Source organism: Littorina saxatilis, linkage group LG2, assembly GCF_037325665.1.
Source record: "Littorina saxatilis isolate snail1 linkage group LG2, US_GU_Lsax_2.0, whole genome shotgun sequence".
Classification (NCBI taxonomy): domain Eukaryota; kingdom Metazoa; phylum Mollusca; class Gastropoda; order Littorinimorpha; family Littorinidae; genus Littorina; species Littorina saxatilis.
The window spans coordinates 3,904,881-3,927,611 of NC_090246.1; the positions used below are offsets into that span (position 1 = coordinate 3,904,881).

At 43.9% G+C, this 22,731-nt stretch overlaps 1 protein-coding gene across 2 annotated transcripts in view; it reads right to left on the reverse strand.

The window, feature by feature from the left end:
• LOC138958035 (ras-related protein Rab-5C-like) overlaps positions 1–22,731 on the reverse strand; it is a 31,577-nt gene extending 8,846 nt beyond the window's left edge. Inside the window, exons 1-4 of one of the 2 annotated variants that reach the window (XM_070329072.1) lie at positions 22,403–22,731; positions 15,875–16,095; positions 13,153–13,304; positions 1,746–1,871 (exon numbers count right to left, since the gene is read on the reverse strand). In XM_070329072.1, coding sequence (XP_070185173.1) covers positions 1,746–1,871; positions 13,153–13,304; positions 15,875–16,064 — 468 coding nt within the window. In that variant the 5' untranslated portion in view covers positions 16,065–16,095; positions 22,403–22,731. Of the gene's footprint in view, positions 1–1,745; positions 1,872–13,152; positions 13,305–15,874; positions 16,096–21,723; positions 21,743–22,402 lie in introns of those variants that run through there. The other variant, XM_070329073.1, reaches the window with a different exon arrangement.

A 22,731-nucleotide genomic window follows, 5' to 3' on the forward strand; every position in this document is an offset into this window, starting at 1 on the left:
TGGGTTAGCGGTTTGGGTACCAGCCCAGCTCCAACCAAATTTGGTAAATATAGTTCGAAGATTACGAATATGATCAGCACAGTGACATTCGAATGGAGAAAAACTGAAACAGATGCGCAAAGTTCAGATCTAGAGCGGTGTTCTTCGCTTGACTTGAGCCAAAATCTGTTCTTCTTCTGCCGTATAAAATCGAAGGAAAATCAAAGAATTCAGGAGCACTGTGCCTTACTTGAGCAGAAAAAAACCCACCTGGCAAACGTTGATTGTCCTTCAAAGAAGAGCACGTTTCAATGTGCTTCCCTGCGGAGATGGTCAGTAACAGTTAGTAGGTGTTGCAGACGCATCCATCATGCTGAACCACGGACATCAATTTTTCTAAATCGGGTGCCGACGCGCTGTTTGTCTTTATTCACTTCCACAACAGCCGACACCCACTCTCATTTCCATTTGTTCGCGCATCCAGTGTCATCGAATCTTTGACCACGTTTTACAACATGCGCGATCGAAATTTTCACTGGTACACTGCGTTCAATGCTGTCGCGTGCCCGCGAATCCTATAGCGTGTCCGCGAATCAACAGCGAGCTGTTTCACTCAAAGTTCAAGTAACTGAGGCGGGCGGTAGCAGTGCGTGAACAAAGTTTTCGCGGGCTTTTGCGCTAAGGCAAAAGTAACCAGTGCTTTTTTTGTGTGCCTCCCCCCTTTATTTTTTCGGCGGACACTTTTGCTTTTCCGGCGGAACAAACAAAAATTTCCAATTCCCATGCCTGCAGTTATAGTAAGGCCTCAGCATAACAGCAACAACTCTACTGCCCTTTAAAATCTACTCAATCTGGTGGAAAATCGTCCAGAAACACCGGGCAATCGCTCCTTGCAAGCACATCACAATTCGAAATCAGTGTTCAGACAATGTTACCACATATGATATGCTACATGTCCAGATCACTGTCTTCTGAAAATGAAACTTGGCAACAATTATGTCAAACCATCACGTCAAACCATCACGTCAAACCATCACGTCAAACCATCACGTCAAACCATCACGTCAAACCATCACGTCAAACCATCACGTCAAACCATCACGTCAAACCTTCACGTCAAACCTTCACGTCAAACCTTCACGTCAAACCTTCACGTCAAACCATCACGTCAAACCATCACGTCAAACCATCACGTCAAACCATCACGTCAAACCATCACGTCAAACCTTCACGTCAAACCTTCACGTCAAACCTTCACGTCAAACCATCACGTCAAACCATCACGTCAAACCATCACGTCAAACCATCATGGTTTGCACGTCAAACCATCATGGTTTGCACGTCAAACCATCACGTCAAACCATCACGTCAAACCTTCACGTCAAACCATCACGTCAACCCATCACGTCAAACCTTCACGTCAAACCTTCACGTCAAACCATCACGTCAAACCATCACGTCAAACCATCACGTCAAACCATCACGTCAAACCATCACGTCAAACCATCACGTCAAACCATCACGTCAAACCTTCACGTCAAACCATCACGTCAAACCTTGTACAGTGGAACCTCCCTGTTAAGACCTCCAAAAATCTTTAGAAAAAGACGTCTTCAAAAGGAGTGAGTCTTAAAATGGGGGTACATTTACTGACGTTATGAACAGAATGTCTGAGAAAACGGTGTCTTAAAAGGGAGGGAGTCTTTCATTGGGGGGCCTTAAAAGGGGGGTTCCACTGTATTGGTAAAGAGAACTGTTTGACTCACATCGACAGAGACGGCCCTGTGGTCAGAAGCTAAGTCTGCTTTGTTCCCGGCCAAAACGATCAGCACGGAGGATGCATTTTGTTGTCGCAGCTCTTTGACCCACGCCAAGGCTCGGCTGAATGAGTGCTGTCATAACAGAAAGCATGTTATTCCTGTCATGTTGGGTGAAACTTATAAAGTGATACATGCTTAGCAAGAATGCACTGTACTCACACTTCTCAAATTGCATGCTTTGAAGAACTACTGTCATTTCTACCTACTTGATAAAGATAAATCTCCTCCGAAAGCGGCGTATGGCTGCCTTAACTCTTACCAGTTCGGGGGTTTTAGGGCATATTTTACAGTGCTGTTGGTGCCTACTTGCCGAGTGGCTATCTGGGGTCATATTCTAAATGAAATAGAGAAAGTTATATATCAAATGAAAGGAAAATGAATAAGCTTTTCATATTTGCAAAGAGAATTGTGCTATCTTTAAAGGTAAAAATTTTATGGGGGTGACAACATGATTTTTGTTGAAATTTGTACGCCCATTTTTTGGAACACGTGACAAACACAAAGAAGAAATTTTTTTTGTGTTCTGTTTATTTTAGATATGCTGCTAACTAGTCTGTTTGGGCATTCATTTTACATAACATAGCAAAGTTTTATAGAGTTTTGCTGATAAACAAAAAAGTTATTGTCACCTGAATACCCCCACCCAAATTTCAAAGTTGGACGTTTCATGCCTAAGGCCCTCCCCCCAAAAAATATTCTGTTTACGGTATCCTGACTGACCCTATTTTTTCGCGCGACCCTAGACTTTTGTTTGGCATTTGGTAAAAAAAAAAAAAAAAAAAAAAAAAATTGAAAAATAAAAAATTGAAAAAAAATTGGAAAAAAAAATTGGAAAAAAAAAAATTTTGAAAAAAAAAAAAAAAAAGGGGGCTTTGTTTTTTGGCAAAATAACTTAAAAATATGTTTTGGGGAAATAAAAAAAAAATAAAAAAAAAGTCCCGACCTACCGACCCTATTTTTTTTGGCCTATGTTACCGTTAACAGACTTTTTTTTTTTTTGTGCCTAATAATGCATTTCTATAACTAACTTAAAAACCCAGCTTGTTTCAGTCATAAAGTGTGTCTTAAATATGAGTTTATCCACTGTCCGACCCATCCAATGTAAAAAAAAAAAAATAAAAAAAAAATTATAATTAGATAATTGGTCAGTGGAAAACTACAGGGGGGGCATCGTAAGCTTGCTTACGATGGGCAAGGGAGCGAACTGGTAAGAGTTAATGGCGGGGTAAAAACGGTCATACACGTAAAATTCCACTCGTGCAGAAACACGAGTGTACGTGGGAGTTTCAGCCCACGAACGCAGAAGAAAGATAAATCTAACGCGTGGATTCACACACACACTAACACACACACACATAACAATGATCACACCAGTACTCCTAGAACTCTTTGGAATTAATATGACTTTCTGGTCTTAATTCACAGCCCTAAAGCCTGTCCTTAACTGGGCGAAGTAGACTTCGCGATTCGCGAAGCTGGCCGCATGAAGCTTTAGCACCGAGTTTTGGGAAAAAGACTTTGTGAAGTCTTTGAGATATTGATTTCGGGCTCAATTAACACTTTCTACCCCACCTATGTCAACCTTATTTTTAAGCCGTGACCAGCTGTGCTGCAGCAGGTCACTCATAATTGTAGTAACTGTGTATCAACACGCTGAAATGCAGGCGTTAGATGGACGTTACAGGAAGCGACTGAAGCTAACAGTCTGAGCGGATATATCCGTACCTGGTCAGATAAAGCCATATGAGTAGGTACGGATATATCCGTACCTGGTCAGATAAAGCCATATGAGTGGGTACGGATATATCCGTACCTGGTCAGATAAAGCCATATGCGTGGGTACGGATATATGGTCAGGAATCTGTCAAGGTGTCCAAATGCAAAAATCCTGTTCTGGATACTTTTATTACTTTGTATTTTATTCTGTTTTTAAATGACTACAATATAAACAATACAGTTATGAAGTATTCCTCATGCAGATTCTATCCATACCAAATTTATGTCTGTCAGTCGTCTGGATGCTGAGAAAATTGACTTTGTTCAAGAAAAAAAGCACCTTTTTGGGCACACAAGGCGTTACGCGAAATGCATGGTACATTGTGCATTGAATAACCAAGTTACTGATAAGGGTATCATCTCAATCTAATTTTTAATAGGTCCAGAAATGGATGGAGAAACATATGTTAGATTATTAAAAGTTTGATCTGAAAATAGGTTTTGAATTTTGAGCGTTCTTTTTTAGCTGGTCAGTACGTTACATTTGGTGTAAATAATCATGAAAAAAGGGAAACTATCTTAAAAAAATGTTTCTGGTCAAACTTACTTAAAAATCATTGCAGAGGAAGGTCATTAGGTAGGATGATTGTAATTTTAAAGATATTGAGCGAAAAAGTTGTGTTTGATGTAATTTAATTGTCCTTCAAAGTTAAAACAAGAGGCGAAGCCTTCAAGGCTCACGTAAGAAATCGACAAACAGTAACACAAACTCAATCACTCCGTCACACATACACACACACACACATACACACACACACACACACACACACACAGTAAGCATAGGTGACACTGTGCAAGAAAGCGAGACACTAGATCTAGATCTAGCCTACTTAAGCCTGTCCTTAATTGAGCCCGTAGTCGACTACACGAAGCTTCGCAAAGTCTTAATACCAAAAACCCGCAGCTACGGCGTGGTACTTTGACCCCAACATCGCTTCTCAAGTTTTGACATGCGAAGCTTCGCCGTAGCTCGCAACGAAGTTTTTTTTTTGTTTGTAAGAAGAGTGCTTTTTGATTCAAGATGGACGACGAAATCAGACTCAATACCATAGTGAAGAATGCACTTATCGACTTTGGTCGATATCGACTAACCTCCTACCTGTATTATTTCATACTGCGATGCATTGACATGTCGAATGAAACTCGAAATCCCAGCGCTCACGCCAACTGGTCCCGGCCGTGCTCAGTCAACGAAATAGAACACATACAATTAACTTACGTCATCATCAAGTACGTAAAGTACAATTTGTGACGTAAAGTACTCAGAAAGAAGCACACCACGCGCTGGTCGAGACTACGTGCATGCGCTTTCTGACTAATAAGATTTGAGACGCCAAGACATGAAAAGATAACTCTCTTTTCCGCCATAGTGCCTTCCAACTAGTCTCGGCCCGCTCAAAATAATGAGCCAAAATGACCGAGACTTTCAGTAATTCCTTCGCGTGACGTCTAACCCTCTTACGTTAAAGTTTCTACCACAGACATACACACGCACACACGCACACACACGCACACACACACGCACAGACAGACAAAGTTACGATCGCATAGGCTACACTTACGTGAGCCAAATATGCGTTTGGTGTAAATGAAATTTTACCTACTTGCCCAAACAAGTTTTGTCACAATCTTTAAATAATGCCATAATACACAAAAGTGTGTGTTTTCTTATACCTCAGACACCTGGTAGTTAAACTATGGTCACAGGATTCCTAGTGCTTGCACCTGTTGGCTTGTAGAGAGACTTAAATGAGGCCTTCTGACAAGAGTGTAAATGTAACGTACATACTGAGAATAACTGAAAATGACAATGAATTTGTTTTAGAGACAGAAGATAACGTATCAGTGCTTAAGAACAACCAGCAAGACCAAACCTTTGTTTCAACATGAAAACAAGCACACTGAATGACAAAATTTACCTCAGAAGGACCACTGTTGGGGCATTTTGGTGTAACGTAACATACATCACCTTGTTTTTTTTACTGAGACCATATGCAGCACATAATAATGCTAAAAACAGCACATAACAGTCTGTTGAGGGTTTATGAGCTAAATGGAAAATTTCCTAAATAAATTTTCATTTAATTAATATACTTACCCGAATCACATTAGCATTGAGTCACCTGAGATGCTTATCACTGAAAAACGCTTACCCGGCTAAAGAATTTAAAGGGAAGCAACCCCATCACCAAAACGAAAGTGAAAGTAGCTTTGGTAATGGGCCAGCACACCGGGAGTTACCTCCCATACGGGTGTATGCCACGTCACTTCCTCTAGGAACACGTGCCTATTATCATACGGCTTTAAAAAATCTTAAAACCATAAGCGGGGCAGGTGGGAGGGAATACAGTATGTGATTCGGGTAAGTATATTAATTAAATGAAAATTTATTTAGGAAATTTTCCATTAAATATCATATTCTTACTCCGAATCACATTAGCAGATAACATCAACAAGGCGGTGGGCTAGAAATGAATCAAAACTCACCATCAAGTTCTGGACAGGAACTGGCCTGCTGCTATGAGCGCTGGAAGGCCTCTGGAGCCATCCTGTCGAAGAGCTGTGACGTCCCGAAGATAAAAGTTTATGAAAACATCTTCGGAACGCCAATACGCAGTTGTCAGCACCTCCTCTAGACGTCTGGAGCGCAGAACTGCCAGAGAGGATGCCCACGCCCTCGTTTCATGGGCTCGGGCCGAGTCAAGTGGCAAGGAGGGCATAACCCCCCCCCTCTTTGTGCGACTCCACTCATAAGCCTGCTTGATGAGCGAGGACACCCACCGGGCCAACGTTACCTTCGACAAATCTTTCTCGCGCCTAGTAAGGAGAGAGATAAACAACAACTTCTGAGAACTAGACCGAATCGGCTGAGTCCGGGCTAAGTACAGACGAAGTGCCCTCACAGGGCAATTGACCGAATCGGGGTCACCCGGGGCCAACGCGCTGGTCAGAGCCTTAACTCTAACCAGCGGAGAGGCCTGCCCCGGAGACTGATTCTTGGCCAGGAAATCAGGCCGGAAACGCAAAGATGCGGAACCGTCCGGCTCAAAGGAGATATCTCCAGGCTGACCCGACAGGGCGTGGACCTCGCTACCCCGTCGGGCCGTAGCCAACAAAAGGAGAAACAGCGCTTTGCGAGTGACATTGAACAGACTGGCCTCGCTTAAAGGCTCAAAATCCGCAGAACGAAGGAATTCCAGGATTAAAAACAAGTCCCACTTGGGAGCGGGCAAACGAGCTTTAGCTTCCTTAAGAGCAGCCCCTTTAATGACTGCAGCAATAACGCCCCCGACTCGAACAGAACGACCAATCTGCTTAAGAGTCGCCGAGATAGCGGAGCGCCGGACCCTCAACGAGGAGACTGAGGTGCCCTGTGAAGACATGAAAGAGAGGTGGTTAGCGACCTGAATAGAGCGCGGAGCCACCGAACTCGCCCCTCTAGCTGAACACCAGGCAGTCCATGCCTTCCAGTGGGAAGCATAAACTGAAGAGGTGGACGCTCTATGCGAGCGAGCCACCAAGTCCAGAGTCAAAGACGACGCCCCAGAGCGCTTCAGCGAGTCCCGAACAACTTCCACACGTGAAGCTTCAGAAGACTGGGCTCCTCGTGTGGAATGCCTGTTCGGGGCTGCACTAGTTCCCCTCGCACGAGTGCGAGAGGAATGGGGGGCCCTTGGGCGAGCCGAAGAAGATCTGGAAACCAGACCTGCGACGGCCACAGAGGAGCGACCAGAAGAAGAAGGGCCGGCTCCTCCATCTCCGCTTTCCGGATTACTCGGCTGAGTAACGGAAAGGGAGGAAAGGCGTACGCCTCCAGACCCGTCCAGGGAAAGTCCAGAGCGTTCACTCGCCATGCCTGAGGGTCCGGGAATGGCGAGACGAACACCGGAAGCCTCTTTGAGTACCTTGTGGCAAAAAGGTCCACCAGAGGCTTTTGGACCTGGGCCCAAAGGCGAAGCAGTGCCCCGTGAGTGATCGTCCACTCCGACTGAAGCACTGTACCGGAACGACTGAGCGCATCCGCCAAAGTGTTCAGCCTCCCTGGAAGGTACCTGGCCGAGATCGTGATATGATGCTGAAAGCACCACACCAGGATCTCGCAAGCCCTCTCCGAGAGAGACGGGGACCGCGAGCCTCCCTGCTTGTTGATGTACGCCGCCACTGTCATGTTGTCTGTAAACAGACGAACATGTTTGGCGTACAGGGAGGGCAGAAACTTGGCCAGAGCTAGAGCAACTGCCTCTAGCTCCAGCAAGTTGATGTGCCACAAGGACTGCTCCGTCGTCCACAGACCGGAAGTAGTCTGAAGATCTGTATGTGCCCCCCAACCCTCCCTGGACGCATCTGTAAAGAGGTCCAGGTCGGGGAGGGGCACGACGATCGGAACACCTCTGCAGACCCACTCCGTGTCCAACCACGGAAGGGTCGCAGACTGGAACCATCCCTGCAAAGGGATGAGGGCGTCCCAGTCCACCAGAGGAGAGTCCACAAACGGCTTCAGCGCGAACTGAAGCGGACGTTTGTGGACCCGGCCCAGTGAAACCAGAAGAGCCATAGACTCCATCTGCCCCAAGATGGAGGCGAGCGAGCGGATGGAAGCCATCAGGAGAGGTAAAGTGGAGCGAATCTGAGCTTGGAGCTTGTCCACCCTTCTCTGAGAAGGCTGGACAGTCCAAGCGACCGTGTCGAAAGACATCCCCAGATAAGTGAATGTCTGTGACGGGGTCAGCTCCGACTTTACCCGGTTGATCGAGAACCCCAACGAGTTGGATTCTCGAAGAACCGTCAGGGTATCCTGCGAACAGCCGCTCTGGGACTGGTTCATGATGAGCCAGTCGTCCAGATAAGCCCGCAGGCGGATACCCTGGGACCTCACCAGTGCACAGACCTGTCTCACCACCATGGTGAAAATCCATGGTGCGAGAGACAGCCCAAAAGGGAGTGCGCGAAACTGGTAGATCTGATCTCCCCACCGGAAACGAAGCCATTTCCGGTCGGCCGGATGCATAAGAATGTGAAAGTATGCGTCCGTGAGATCGATCGAGGTCACCCAGTCTCCTGGTCGGAGAGAGTCTCGGACAGAGGCTGGCGTCTCCATCTTGAATTTTATCTCCCTCAAGAAAGTATTGAGGAGAGATAAATCCAACACGGGACGCCATCCTCCTGATGCTTTGGGAACAGCGAACAGACGCCCGTAAAATCCCAGGGAGCTGTGGACCCGAACTCTCTCCACCGCGCCCTTCTGCTCCAGGGAGGCAATTTCCGACTGCAAGACGGAACGTGCTTCCTGCGAGAAGGGGGGCTTGAACCGCGGAGGCACTCGGGTAAGAGGCGCCTTTTCCTCCCGCCAGAGTAGACGGAAGCCCGATCTCACCACTCCCACAATCCATTGGCTGTCTACTACCGACATCCAACGAGAAAGTGCCCGGGAGGGGCCTCCCGCCATCCCCAAGGTGGAGGGCGGGAGGGAGGTGAGATCGGGAGCGCTTCATTGGGGGTGTGGCTTACTTCCAGAGCCGCCACGCCCCCTCCCCGATGCCGTCCTCTTCTTCCCACCACGAGCGGCCGGCGGAGCCTGCCGCTTCTGAGCTGGCTTGGGGTTTGACGATGTCTGAGCCTGCTTCTGCTTAGAAGGCTGAGACTGTTTCACCCCCTTCAGAGTGTAGTCAAGGAACTGACTGTCCTTGTTCGACTGAATCTCCTTCTGTCTGGCATCCAGTGCCAGCGGACAGAAGAGAGACTCCTCTGAGACCGGGGAGACTCTCAAGGTCTCCCTAGTAGCCAGCTCCGTGAATTGGGACTGCGAGAGGAAGAGATCCCTCCTACAGAGTACCGCTTGGGTGTACTGCAGGGAGGAAAGACGCAATTGTTCCTCATTGACCTTGGCCAATGCGGTCAAAAGCGCAGAGACATCGTCCGCATTCTGTTCTTCACTGAGAGTGAAAGGAACCAGCGAATCGGTCAATGCCCGAGACAGAGCCCGAACGAGAGTCTCCGCAATGGAGGACAGTTCGATCTGCCGACGTCCAACCTCCTCAGCAGAGAGGAGGGAAGCCTCGGAAACCGGCAAAACCGAATCACGCTTGATCGGTTTAGTCAGAAGAGGCAGCAATTCCCGGGAAACCGGAAGGGTAGCCCTAGGGAGTGCAAAAGACGCCAGCCAACTCTGGCTCTGATTGGGCATGCCAAGCTTCCTATTGGCCGTAGGCACGAAGGAAGAGGCTTGAGCAGCTGAAGCCACCCACTGCTGAGCTGATTCCGGAACTGGACCAAAAGGAAGCAGTAACGGAACAGGCACTGGCCGAATACCACTCCCCGCATGTGCTGGACGAACCAGTGAATGCGAAAGTTGGTAAGCCACTGACGGAGACTCGGCGAACCGGAAGGAAGAAACATCTTCCTGTGCCGGCCGGAAGTCCGCCATGGCAGAAGGAACGAATGATGCGGAAGAGTCCGCAGCCACCACCCCTTCAGGAAAATAACGAGACGTTACTTCCGCCGCGACGTCAAGAACAGACTTGAGCTTCGACGGAAACACGCCCCGCGACTCCTCGCTGACCACTGATGGAGCATCAGAATAGTCACACGTGGAACCATGACCGAAGTCACCAGTTCCGGAAGCAGAAGCATGCCCTGGCAAACCGGAAACCGGAAAAGCCTGAGCACTAACGTCATCCTGCCGCCCAAAACCCTGTGAAGGTAAAGGGTAAGCAGGACGACCATCCGCAAAAACCGGAGCTGGATGAGCTGACGTCACTCCCCCGACTGAGTGGAGTGATGCCTGCTCAAGCCTAGGCGCTTGAAAGCCGGAAGGCGCACGCTGTAATCCACTATCTGGTATCCGGAAGGAACCACCAGAAGAGGAAGAAGCGTTTCCGGCCGAAACCGGAAGTGTAGTCAACGGAACCGCAAAATGCGGAAGTGAAGACTGCACTGGTTGACTTCGCGATCCGGAAGGACCGGAAGTCAGTGAATACTCCATCCTGCCGCGACCGCCGTAGCGTGCCGGAGCGGACGGATCATCACTTCCGGCAAGTGCCGGAAATGCGGCAGTCGAAACCGACTGCCGCCGCTGTTCGATCAAGTCCGGGGCCTCGTAGGTTATCGCCGGAAATGAAAGATCAGCAAGGTATCGGTCGTGACCCGATGCGAAAGAGCTGTCCCCCGAAGGAGAACGTCCAGGCGCCTCACGAGGGCTATCGGACCAGCTCTGCTTACCAGCCGACGCTGAAGAGGGAGGACGCTGCTCCAAGCCGGAAGTGGAGGACAAAGACACGGAAGCCAATGCCCGGACGTCACTGCCAGATGCCGGAAACGCCGAACTGCTGGCGACGGAACGCTGAAATTCTGCCTGCACCAAGCTGCGGATTTCCGGAACCAGTGACTTTAACAGAGAGGAAACCAACGCACCTTGTCCAGGTGCTAACAACGATGACGAAGTCTCCGATGTAGAGACAGGTGCAGAAGTAACAGTAGCGCTAGGCGCCGCAAAAGAAGCAGAAGTAGTAACAGCGCTAGGCGCCGAAATTGGTACAGCCAACAAAGTGTTACGCTCTTGGTCTGTAACAAGTAACGTTGCTTTGGAAGAGGAAGACTTAATTTTCCCCTTGGGGTCCGACTTGCCACGGCGCTTGTCTGAATCAGACATGTTGACAACAACACGTGGCAACGCGAAAAAATTTACTGAAACATAAGTCTAAACGACTGGAAAATTCAGTAAACACACGCACTAATGCGTTTACAAAATACTATAGCTAAACTTGCCCCACAAAAAGCAGAGGCACGGAGAGCTACGAACAAAGTCACACGAGCTAGAAAACTAACTCACACAACAAAATGGCGACACGCAAGACACTGACACGAACGTCAACAACACGTGGCAAAGTAAAAAGATTTACTGAAACGTAAGTCTAAACGACTGAAAACACAGTAAACACACACGCTTACGCGTCAACAAAATACTAAAGCTACACTTGCCCAAACAGAAAGAGGGCACGCAGAGCTACTAGCAAAGTCACACGAGTTAGCTAACTAACTCACACAACAAAATGGCGAAACACGCAAGTCACTGACACACAAGTCCGTAAAAAACGGACAACGTACAGTAACGAAACAGCGCAAACAACCAACAACAAACGGGAACGAGCTCACCAAACTGTAGGCAAGGCGAGCAGAAAAGCTGGGTAACGTGGCCGGCGGGTGTCACTCAAACACACAAGGTCAGCCACAGAGCGTCAAAAAGTGAACCGTCCTCTCCGAGGTGAAAAAGACGTATGATAATAGGCACGTGTTCCTAGAGGAAGTGACGTGGCATACACCCGTATGGGAGGTAACTCCCGGTGTGCTGGCCCATTACCAAAGCTACTTTCACTTTCGTTTTGGTGATGGGGTTGCTTCCCTTTAAATTCTTTAGCCGGGTAAGCGTTTTTCAGTGATAAGCATCTCAGGTGACTCAATGCTAATGTGATTCGGAGTAAGAATATGATATTTAATAAAAGAGAAATTACCCTTGAAATGGACCTGCAGATCTTCGGAGCCTTCTGTATGTTACTTTACACCATCCTTTTGTGTAAAGATGTACACACAACCAAAAAGGCACAACCATTAATTTAACCCTTTATTTTGACTTGAGATAGGTAGTTTAGAACAAACAAGTTAGAAATACTGTTTAACTGATGTGAGCATAGCCCATTAAATGTAAATTCAGTACCTTGTACTTGCTGTTTGGTGTAAAGTAACGTACAGATCATGGGTAAAATTAACATTTGGTACAGTAGTGGAGTACCAAGCTGACTATTCTATCGTGAAAAGGATTGTTTTATGATTTCTTGTTTGTAACTCACACAACTGCAGACAAAAATAGTGTAAACATATTTAAAGAGGGTGATTTGATAATGATTTCTACACCACTGACAATGCTTTTTTTTCAAATTACGTAATAACCTGATGATTGAGGTTAAGGTTTGCAAAACAAATGACATGAATATTTACTGGAACTTTTTCTGCACTTCCATAGAGAATTTCATTGCTTTAAAAACAGTGTAAATAGGTAAATGTTGAATTGTATCTTTGATTCTGGGCTTTGGTGTAAAGTAACTAACGGATAAATGATTTTGCTTATATTGAGACAGGAGAAACTTTTTTCAAGTGTTGCTTTAGTACAGATCAACTCTACATTCAGCCATCAAGCCATTGGATAGTGAAACAGTTGCCTAAAGCTGAACCTAAGAAAATGACAGCACCTTAAAATTATGTTATGGTGTAAATGTAACATACAGTCATTTGTGCTTTATCTGCAAATATTTGATAAACCGAACACTTGACTGGAAAATAAAATGCTGCAATTGAAGGACAGGAATACCGAGATGTTTATTCATGTAAATTTAAGGAGGTTTAAAAAAGTCTAAAAATTGTAACACTTTTTAGACTCCTTGACAGATTCTTGGCCATATCCGTACCTGGTCAGATAAAGCCATATGCGTGGGTACGGATATATCTGTACCTGGGAGACAGTGAGTTAAGGGCCACCTTTGTAAAGACTGCTATCTAAATCAAGGAAAGAAAGGTAAACACTGACTGTATTATTGACATCGTAGACAACAACGGCAGCGGCAGCTCCTCTGTAGTACATGGGCGCCAGACTGTGGTAGCGCTCCTGGCCGGCCGTGTCCCAGATGTCAAACTTGATGTTGCTCTGACCGACGGTCACTGTCTGGGTCAGGAAGGCAGCTGTCATGGGACAAGAAAGAACAAACATATAGTACATTAGGCTCTTGGTTATATTATGTACTGATAATAATTACTAATTTTTTATTTATTTAATTCTGCATCCCTACAGTAAAACATGTTATTCAACCAACTTGCACTTTTCAAAAATGTGTGAAAATTGTCAAGTTATCAGAGAGTCTACTAAATTGACTATAAATATGCAATATTGCTATTTCATATGTTACGTGGATTTCCATTGGTCAATTGGGCAAAACTGAGCTCAGTGCAAAAGTGATATCGACGACATTTCCGTCGATATCAGTTTTGATATCGACGACCTCTTTAATGCTTCCCCACTTCAAAAACAAAAACACCTAAATTTAAAAACAAACAAATATATATGAAAATGTAATTATCCCAGAATTTAGTTGAGCAAGTGACTAGAGACTTTTTGAAAGAAAAGACATAAAAAAACTGAAAAGTACAAGAAAAGAGTAAACAACAAGTCGCGTAAGGCGAAATTACTACATTTAGTCAAGCTGTGGAACTCACAGAATGAAAGTGAACGCACTGCATTTTTTCACAATGACCGTAGTCCGCCGCTAGTGCAAAAGGCAGTGAAAGTGACGAGCCTGTTTAACACGGTAGCGGTTGCGCTGCGCTGCATAGCACGCTTTACTGTACCTCTCTTCGTTTTGACTTTCTGAGCGTGTTTTTAATCCAAACGTATCATACCTATATGTTTTTGGAATCAGGAACCAACAAGGAATAAGATGAAATTGTTTTTAAAACGATTTCGGAAATTTAATTTTAATCATAATCTTTATATTTTTAATTTTCAGAGCTTGTTTTTAATCTGAATATAACATATTTATATGTTTTTGGAATCAGAACATGATAAAGAATAAAATAAAAGTAATTTTGAATCGTTTTATAAAAAAAAAATTTAATTACAATTTTCAGATTTGTAATGACCAACGTCATTAATTAATTTTTAAGCCTCCATGCTGAAATGCAATACCAAAGTCCGGCCTTCGTCGAAGATTGCTTGGCCAAAATTTCAATCAATTTGATTGGAAAATAAAGGTGTGACAGTGCCTCCTCAACTTATACAAAAAAGCCGGATATGACGTCATAAAAGATATTTATCGAAAAAAAGAAAAAAACGTCTGGGGATATCATACCCTGGAACTCTCGTGTAAAATTTAATAAAAAATCGGTCCAGTAGTTTAGTCTGAATTGCTCTACACACACACACGCACAGACACGCACAGACACACACACACACACACACACACATACACCACGACTCTCGTCTCGATTCCCCCTCTATGTTAAAACATTTAGTCAAAACTTGACTAAATGTAAAAAGGAATAATAATCAGAGGGAGGGATATGGAACAGCCAAAACTGAGACAAATACTTTTGTAATTTCTTTACAGTAAATACAAAATGTCCAGAGAATTAGGCCTAAAAAAAAATATGTGTGGTTACAGTAACCCGACCTACCCTATTTTTAGGGGCCGACCCTATAACTTTTTATTACATTTGTCAAAAAAACAACCAAAAAACCAAGAAAACGAGTGCAGAAAACGCAATGAAAGCGAAAGCGCTCGAGTCGCACACTTATTTCCCTTTCAAGTAGGTTTAATTTGCACACATTAGGAAAAAAAAGTTTAAAAAAAAAAGTGATTGCCTACCTTACTACCCTATTTTTTGGGGCTATGTTACCTTAACCACACCTATTTTTTTTGTTGGCCTTAGCAATATATCTAACATTGACTGACTGTGTGATGATATCTTCTGCTATTGGTCTGTTTCGACAGTGATATCAAAATCTTGACCTCCGGTCTCGATTTTGATATCACTGTCTCAACAGATTATAGCAGAAGATATCACACAGACCGTCAATATTGGGTAATGTTGTTCCAAGGCCTTGGTCTCCGGTCACTGAATTGTACATTTGATCTGATGGATGAAAAGTTCTGAAATGGGCTGGTCAACTGTTCAATAGTTTTAAAATGTAAGAGGTCTTAGCCAGGACACTTAGCCCTATACATATTTTTAATCTAAGTCTAAATGACCTATTGTACTCTGAGTCTTGAATCAACAGTGAATATGTTGTTATAAATGTTACCAGGTCTACTGGTGTAATATTCCTCTCCACATAGTCTACAACCATCTGCATGCAGTATTTTCCAAGTTTTAACTACATTTACTGAACTCATAATATGGCTCAGCCACTTTCAGACTTTCTCTCTCAAGGCGGTCCTTAATTGAGCCCGAAGTCGACTTCGTGAAGACTACGCGAAGTCTTTTTACCGAAAACTCAGTGCTGAAGCTCCGTGCGGCCAGCTGCGAGAAGTATATTTCACGTAGTCAACTTCGCCCAGTTAAGGACAGGCTTTACTCTCACAAATACACTCACACAGAGGGACAAACTCACACACACGCAAGCACACACACAGAGAATGCCCTACACACGCTCTCTCTCTCTCTCTCTCTCTCTCTCTCTCTCTCTCTCTCTCTCTCTCTCTGTGTTGCAAGCTCTTTCAGCGGTGTAGTAATCCATCACCCATTAGCCTCCTCACCTCCAATGGTGGCCTCATGATGTTCATGGAACTCTCCCCTGGCGAAGCGAAGTGCCAGGGACGACTTTCCCACACCTTGATCTCCCAGCAGCACCAGTTTCACCTGTCGGTTGCTTCGCGGTTTGCCTCCGCTACTCCCCTCCCCTGCCGCACTGGGCCCGCTACGGCCCGCCGCTCCTCTCACGCTCATCCCTTACGCTCTGCTGCTTGGTCTAGTTGTTCTGAAATGGATAAACAGGCTTAGAGTTATAGGATGTTTGCTGGTTGTTGGTCTGTGGTGTATTTGTGTGTAAAGTTTGTGTGCGCATGTATATATGTACATGTGTGTTTGTGATTTTGTGTGCGTGAGAGTGTAGGAGTGTGTTTTATGTGTGTGTGTGTGTGTGTGTGTGCGTGTGTGTGTGTGTGTGTGTGTGTGTGTGTGTACACGCACATGTGTGTGTGTGTGTGTGTCTGTATGTGCTTGGTTCATTGTAGAGAAATGTTCAAATCTGTTTGTTGCTCTGATGGTGTTTTTCTCACTCATTTCGCACCATGAGCTATAACCATTCAAATTATTGTCGATTGATCTGCCACCCACTCTCAAACAAGTGACAGCTAAATGCCTTTACCAAGATACCTAGATTAGATAACAATTATGTGGTTCAAGTAAGCATGCAGATCGAGTAGCTATTCATATATATCCTGTTTCATTATACATCTGACTCTGAGTATGAACAACTTGTCCCCACAATAGAGAACATCCTTGTAGATTTTATTATCTTAAAAGTAGTTGATTTAAGGACTAAACTGTCAGTGCAATGCAAAACTATCTTCATCATTTCCTGATAGTTCACTGAACCAGAATGACGCTGGCTGGCGCTGAAATGTGGAGTTCCCATCTTTTATCTGGACAAAAATCTCTGACATGCATACTATTTTTATTTAAAACTAGTTTGTTTGTTTTTACATTTAGTCAAGTTTTGACTAAATGTATTAACGTAGAGGGGGGAATCGAGACGAGGGTCATATGGTGTATGTGTGTCTGTGTGTGTGTGTAGAGCGATTCAGAGAAAACTACTGGACCGATCTTTATGAAATTTGACATGAGAGTTTCTGGGTATGAAATCGCCAGACGTTTTTTTCATTTTTTCGATAAATGTCTTTGATGACGTCATATCCGGCTTTTTGTGAAAGTTGAGGCGGCACTGTCACGCTCTCATTTTTCAACCAAATTGATTGAAATTTTGGTCAAGTAATCTTCGACGAAGCCCGGACTTCGGTATTGCATTTCAGCTTGGTGGCTTAAAAATTAATTTATGACTTTGGTCATTAAAAATCTGAAAATTGTAAAAAAAAAATTATAAAACGATCCAAAATTACGTTCATCTTATTCTCCATCATTTTCTGATTCCAAAAACATATACATATGTTATATTTGGATTAAAAACAAGCTCTGAAAATTAAAAATATAAAAATTATTATCAATTTTTTTTCTTCTCCAAATCAATTTAAAAACACTTTCATCTTATTCCTTGTCGGTTCCTGATTCCAAAAACATATAGATATGATATGTTTGGATTAAAAACACGCTCGGAAAGTTAAAACGAAGAGAGGTACAGAAAAGCGTGCTATCCTTCTCAGCGCAACTACTACCCCGCTCTTCTTGTCAATTTCACTGCCTTCGCCATGAGCGGTGGACTGACGATGCTACGAGTATACGGTCTTGCTGAAAACTTGCATTGCGTTCAGTTTCATTCTGTGAGTTCGACAGCTACTTGACTAAATGTTGTATTTTCGCCTTACGCGACTTGTTTAAATATATAAGCCTGAAATAACTAGTGTAGCAATATGAAAACGTCATTAGTACTCAGGTGACAGGAAATTCTTTTAAACAATATATGCTACCTTTCTTTTCAACAGAAAGAATTAAACCAGAGACTAATTCAGTAATTGGGCTTGGAATGTGTGATACACACTTAAAGCCAGAATACTGCTTGTTCCCCCAAAAGCCACAGAAACCGATCAGGTCACATGCTCAGTGTGACTTTTCTTGCTTCAACATTTTCAGGACTACTTTATTCGGACACAAAGCAAACATTTTAGCTGTGTACTATGGTAGAGAAGGTAATGGAGATAGTACACCTGCCTGACATTTTGAGAAAGGTTGAGCTGGTGGCATTAGACCCTTGCCAGATTGGTCTGAAAATGCTGCAGTGAAAGCGCAGGTGCCTTAATATTTACCCTGGCTCAGTCTTTAGAGGCATGACACGTCTGAGTCCAAAAATATTTCTACTGTCATGCTCTGACTGAGTATATGTTTACATGGCATTGGTTGATGGCATATATATATATATAACATGTGTGTCACCCGAGTCGTACTATTTACATTTATTTCTATGTATCTTAAATTGCTCTTCAAATGTAACTGAACGCACCAGCTGTCAAGATCATTTGTTTTGTTGATCTTTGTTAGTTTTACTAATGATGCTTTACATTAAACGAAACATTAACTTTGGTTCAAACCTAAGTTGGAACTTAAAGGGGCAGAGAGGTTGGGACGACAGAAGAGAAAGAGGAACTTACATTTAGTTACAAGTAAACGGATGTATCATAATAGAGTCTATCAATAAGTGTACACTCACTAACTGAATCAAGTCAAATCATGCAACAGTAGGCAAACCACTGACTCATTTCCTTTTATTTTTTTCTGAGCATGTCTGATGACACATTCAACTGGTCAGGCCAGCTTTAGTAGCTTACCTCAGCTTGATGGCTGAGATATATAAAGATTGATGCGTCCATTGATAGAAATCTAAACAATCATCCTTTCCTGTATTCAAGGTTAATGGCATGCAGCCAAACAAAGCCAAATGTTCACGATGCAGTCAACCATAGAAAATGCTCTAGTTTCACAGACTACCCTCATGTGCATTGCTCAGGGTCCCCACTGGTTTTTAGAAAAAAAATTCCATGACTTTTCCATGACTTTCCATGAGCCTCAATAACATTTTCCATGACTAGATCCACAGGTCGCCATTTCCGAACACGCAAATTTTTTACGTCTTGTCACTGCCAGTTTTGACACTGGCTTGCTTTGCACTGAATTTGAGTCAGTTTCTACGCAGTGTCTCTTCGACAAGCAAGTCAAGCATTTGCTACGCAGTCAGATTATCGGTAATGTTTGCTGGTCCTGTCATTTCACTAAACTGGACCAGCCACTGTTTGTATCCATCTGCACTTTCGTAAATTCCGTTTCGTAACCGTCACTGTAACTTGACGAACTGTCATTTTTTTTCACCGCGATACACAGTTCATTGCGAAGATCTTCCTCTGTAATTTGTTCCAATTCCGCATACTTTTTGTTGTCAAGAAACAACTCGAAAGAAAGTTTCAAACTCATCATCCTCCATCTTGCTTGTTGAAGCGCTAAAGTACTTTATCGATGCAAAAACAAAAGCAGAAAACTTCGACGAAACCGACTCAAATGCAGGGCAGACGACACGACGAGATAACGGAAGGAAGTGAGCCTCGCTTTGGCTCATGTGCCGTTAAAAATACCGTTATTCTCGTATGCAATACGAACGAGAAGTTGGTCATACGAACAAGCCTTGTGCTGGCATAGTCAGCTTCACTCCGCTTTCGTTGGGTAGGCATGCTTGGTATTTCCGTGTTTCCATAACCCACCGAACTCCGACATGGATTACAGGATCTTTTCCGTGCGCACTTGGTCTAAATGTGCTTGCGTGTACACACAAAGGGGGTTAAGTCACTATAGCAGGTCTGCACATAAGTTGACCTGGGAGATCGAAAAATCTCCACTCTTAACCCACCAGGCGGCAGCGACCGGGATTCGAACTCACGACCTCCCGATTAGGAGGCCGACGTCTTACCACTGAGCCCGTCTGGCGTAGGTTCAAATCCAGCTACAGTGGAACACCCCACTAAGACCTCCAAAAATATTAGAAAATCAGTCTTAAAAATGAGGGGGTCTTAAAATGGGGGTAAATTTACAGAGGTTGTGAACAGAAAATCTGAGAAAACAAGGTCTTAAAAGGGAGGGAGTCTTAAATTGGGGCGTCTTCAGAAAGAGGGTTTCCAATGTACTTCATGAATTTTCTTGATTTCCCAGAGTCATTACTCATTTACTGATTTAGTGCAGACTCAAAGTGGATAGAATCTTACCACCCGTGTGTGCATGATGCACAAAGACTGATGGGCGTGTTACAGATCCTGAGTTTCCAGCAAATGTCTAGGGACTAAAAAAAACAAGCACCTGTACCTAGAATGCCCACCCTTGAAGACAGCGAAGGTAAACAAGAAGAGCAAACGCTCGATCGAGTCACTTTCGCAGTTCTGAATATTATATGAGGCATCAGATGGACAGGAAGAAATTGCTATTCACAACACAATGAGTCACGTTCACATAAAATTTGAGCCCGGTCACTTTTATAGTTTCCGAGAAAAGCCCAACGTTAAGTTGTGTGTTGCCGAACAGAAAAGGCTAGTTATCTCCCTTGTTTTTCTGATAACGTTCGTAAAAGGCTACAGATGTAAATACTTTGATGTAAAGAATAATCCTACAAAGTTTCAATCACATCCGATGAACTTTGTCAAAGATATAAAAATTAAAATGTCTAATTTTTCCTTTGACGCTGACCTGTGACCTTGAAAAAGGTCAAAGGTCAACGAAACCATCGTTAAAGTGTAGAGGTCATTGGAGGTCACGACTAAACAAAATATGAGCCCGATCGCTTTGATAGTTTCCGAGAAAAGATATAAAATGTCTAATTTTTCCTTTGACGCTGACCTGTGACCTTGAAAAAGGTCAAAGGTCAACGAAACCATCGTTAAAGTGTAGAGGTCATTGGAGGTCACGACTAAACAAAATATGAGCCCGATCGCTTTGATAGTTTCCGAGAAAAGTCCAACGTTAAGGTGGTGTCTACGGACGGACGGCCGGCTGGCCGGACGGCCGGCCGGACGGACAGACTAACACTGACCGATTACATAGTCACTTTTTCTCAAGTGACTCAAAAAACAGTGTGGCACATGAAACTGTCACCATAAGGTGATCGTGAGAGTGACAGTAACAAGCTCATGACAGCAGATGAAGTAAATACTCCAATTCAGCCTTGTTTATGTGTCTGGTAATTACCATCAATTACATTGATCAATACAGATTGAGCAGCGAAATCATCAACTTTGTTTACAAAACTGTCCAGTTACCATCACAATATGCAAAGAAAAGGGAGAAGTTAAACAAATTTATCACTGCCACAAACTTGGCTAATCAGCTACAATTAAGTAAAATTATTTGCCTCCCTGCCAAAACTCTTTCAGTTTCAACTTTCAAAGCCTTTCACTGTTTCACTATTCAAACTGTTACAACTTGCACAAGTGTAAGAGTATTCAACATGTATAAGACACTAGCTTTCACAAGAAACAGGCTTTTGTAATTTAAGAAAACAGCGCTTTCTTTACACATGTGAACCTAACTAAAAATCCTTCCGGGGGGGGGGGGGGGGGGGGGGGGGGAGGGGGGGGGGGGGGGGGGGAGGAGGAAGGGAACACAAACACAGGTACACGAACATACACATATATATATATATTTTGTTTGTTGTAGTGGTAGTGTGTGTGCATGAAGTTGCTCTTTCTGGGTTAAACAATTACACAGAAGGTAGTATAAAAGGCATGCTCTCGACATACATCCCCTTGTGATGCAAGTGACATCATATTGAAAAAAGAGTGACAATTTTGAGATTCATTCAGTGTGACAACAACGTTCGCACGGGGCTGATAGGATTAGGATTAAAGAAGACTTATTGAACAGCCACAGCATCCCAAAGAATAAGGTTATGGATGCTTACAGAGCTAAGAACAACACTTCACTCCCTTTGGATCATTTGAAGGGGGTGATGATCATCTTGAAATCTTGGACTGCAAACAATGGCACCAATGTATTGCCACATAATTCATTATACTCTGATGTCGCCTACATTTAATGATATTAACACACCTATTGAATTTACCACCTCTCATCCCTGCCTGAAGTGAGAGAAGCAGGTAGTTATTTAATCCACTCAAAATATATTGCAATGTGTTGCTTTACTTAAATTGAAAGTAATTTAGGAATATAATCTTTCTCTATTTCTTATTCTTGGAAGGTGTCAAATGATCTAACTGAAATTAGACACAATGTGGGGTTCACAATATATTATATGGACGTCTGTATTCACAATGGGACTGCTTATCAGTTTTATTCTGCTATACAAAGCTAGTTGCCCATTCACAGCTGACATTTCTGCGCATCACTACATCCGGCATTTTAACTGCCACATCTCCTAATACTGTAACTCAGGGAATAATTAAACCTAATCCAGAAGTGGATTTCCTTCTCGTTACTGAGTCATAGCTAGACCATCCTACGATTTGTTACACAGAAAACAACTGCGACTCGACGACAAGTTTTCTTGGCGTCGCTGCGCTTCTGAACAAACCAGACAAGACGACAAAGTCTTCCTCTAACACGAAAAAGCAAAAACTTACATTTCTCAGTACATCGTAAAAGCAGACGACAACCAGCAGGGTATCTGTCCAGTCAGTGTGACAGTTGAGTTGACAGACCACTCTCTCTCTGGAGGTTCGTCGCGGTGCACGCCCCCTTTTCAGGCACTCAAAAACATTGGAGCTTCGGCTCATTCACGGTGAAACAGAAATTACCCTCTCGTTCCTTCAGTGAATCATATCCGTCAGAGTTTTCTCACGATTCGTGGAGTTCACGGAAGGAATAATATCCCCAGAACACTTTTTCTCTTGTCTGCAAGATGGACAGACATCACTTTGTAACCTTTGACCTTAATTCGCGACGCCACCTC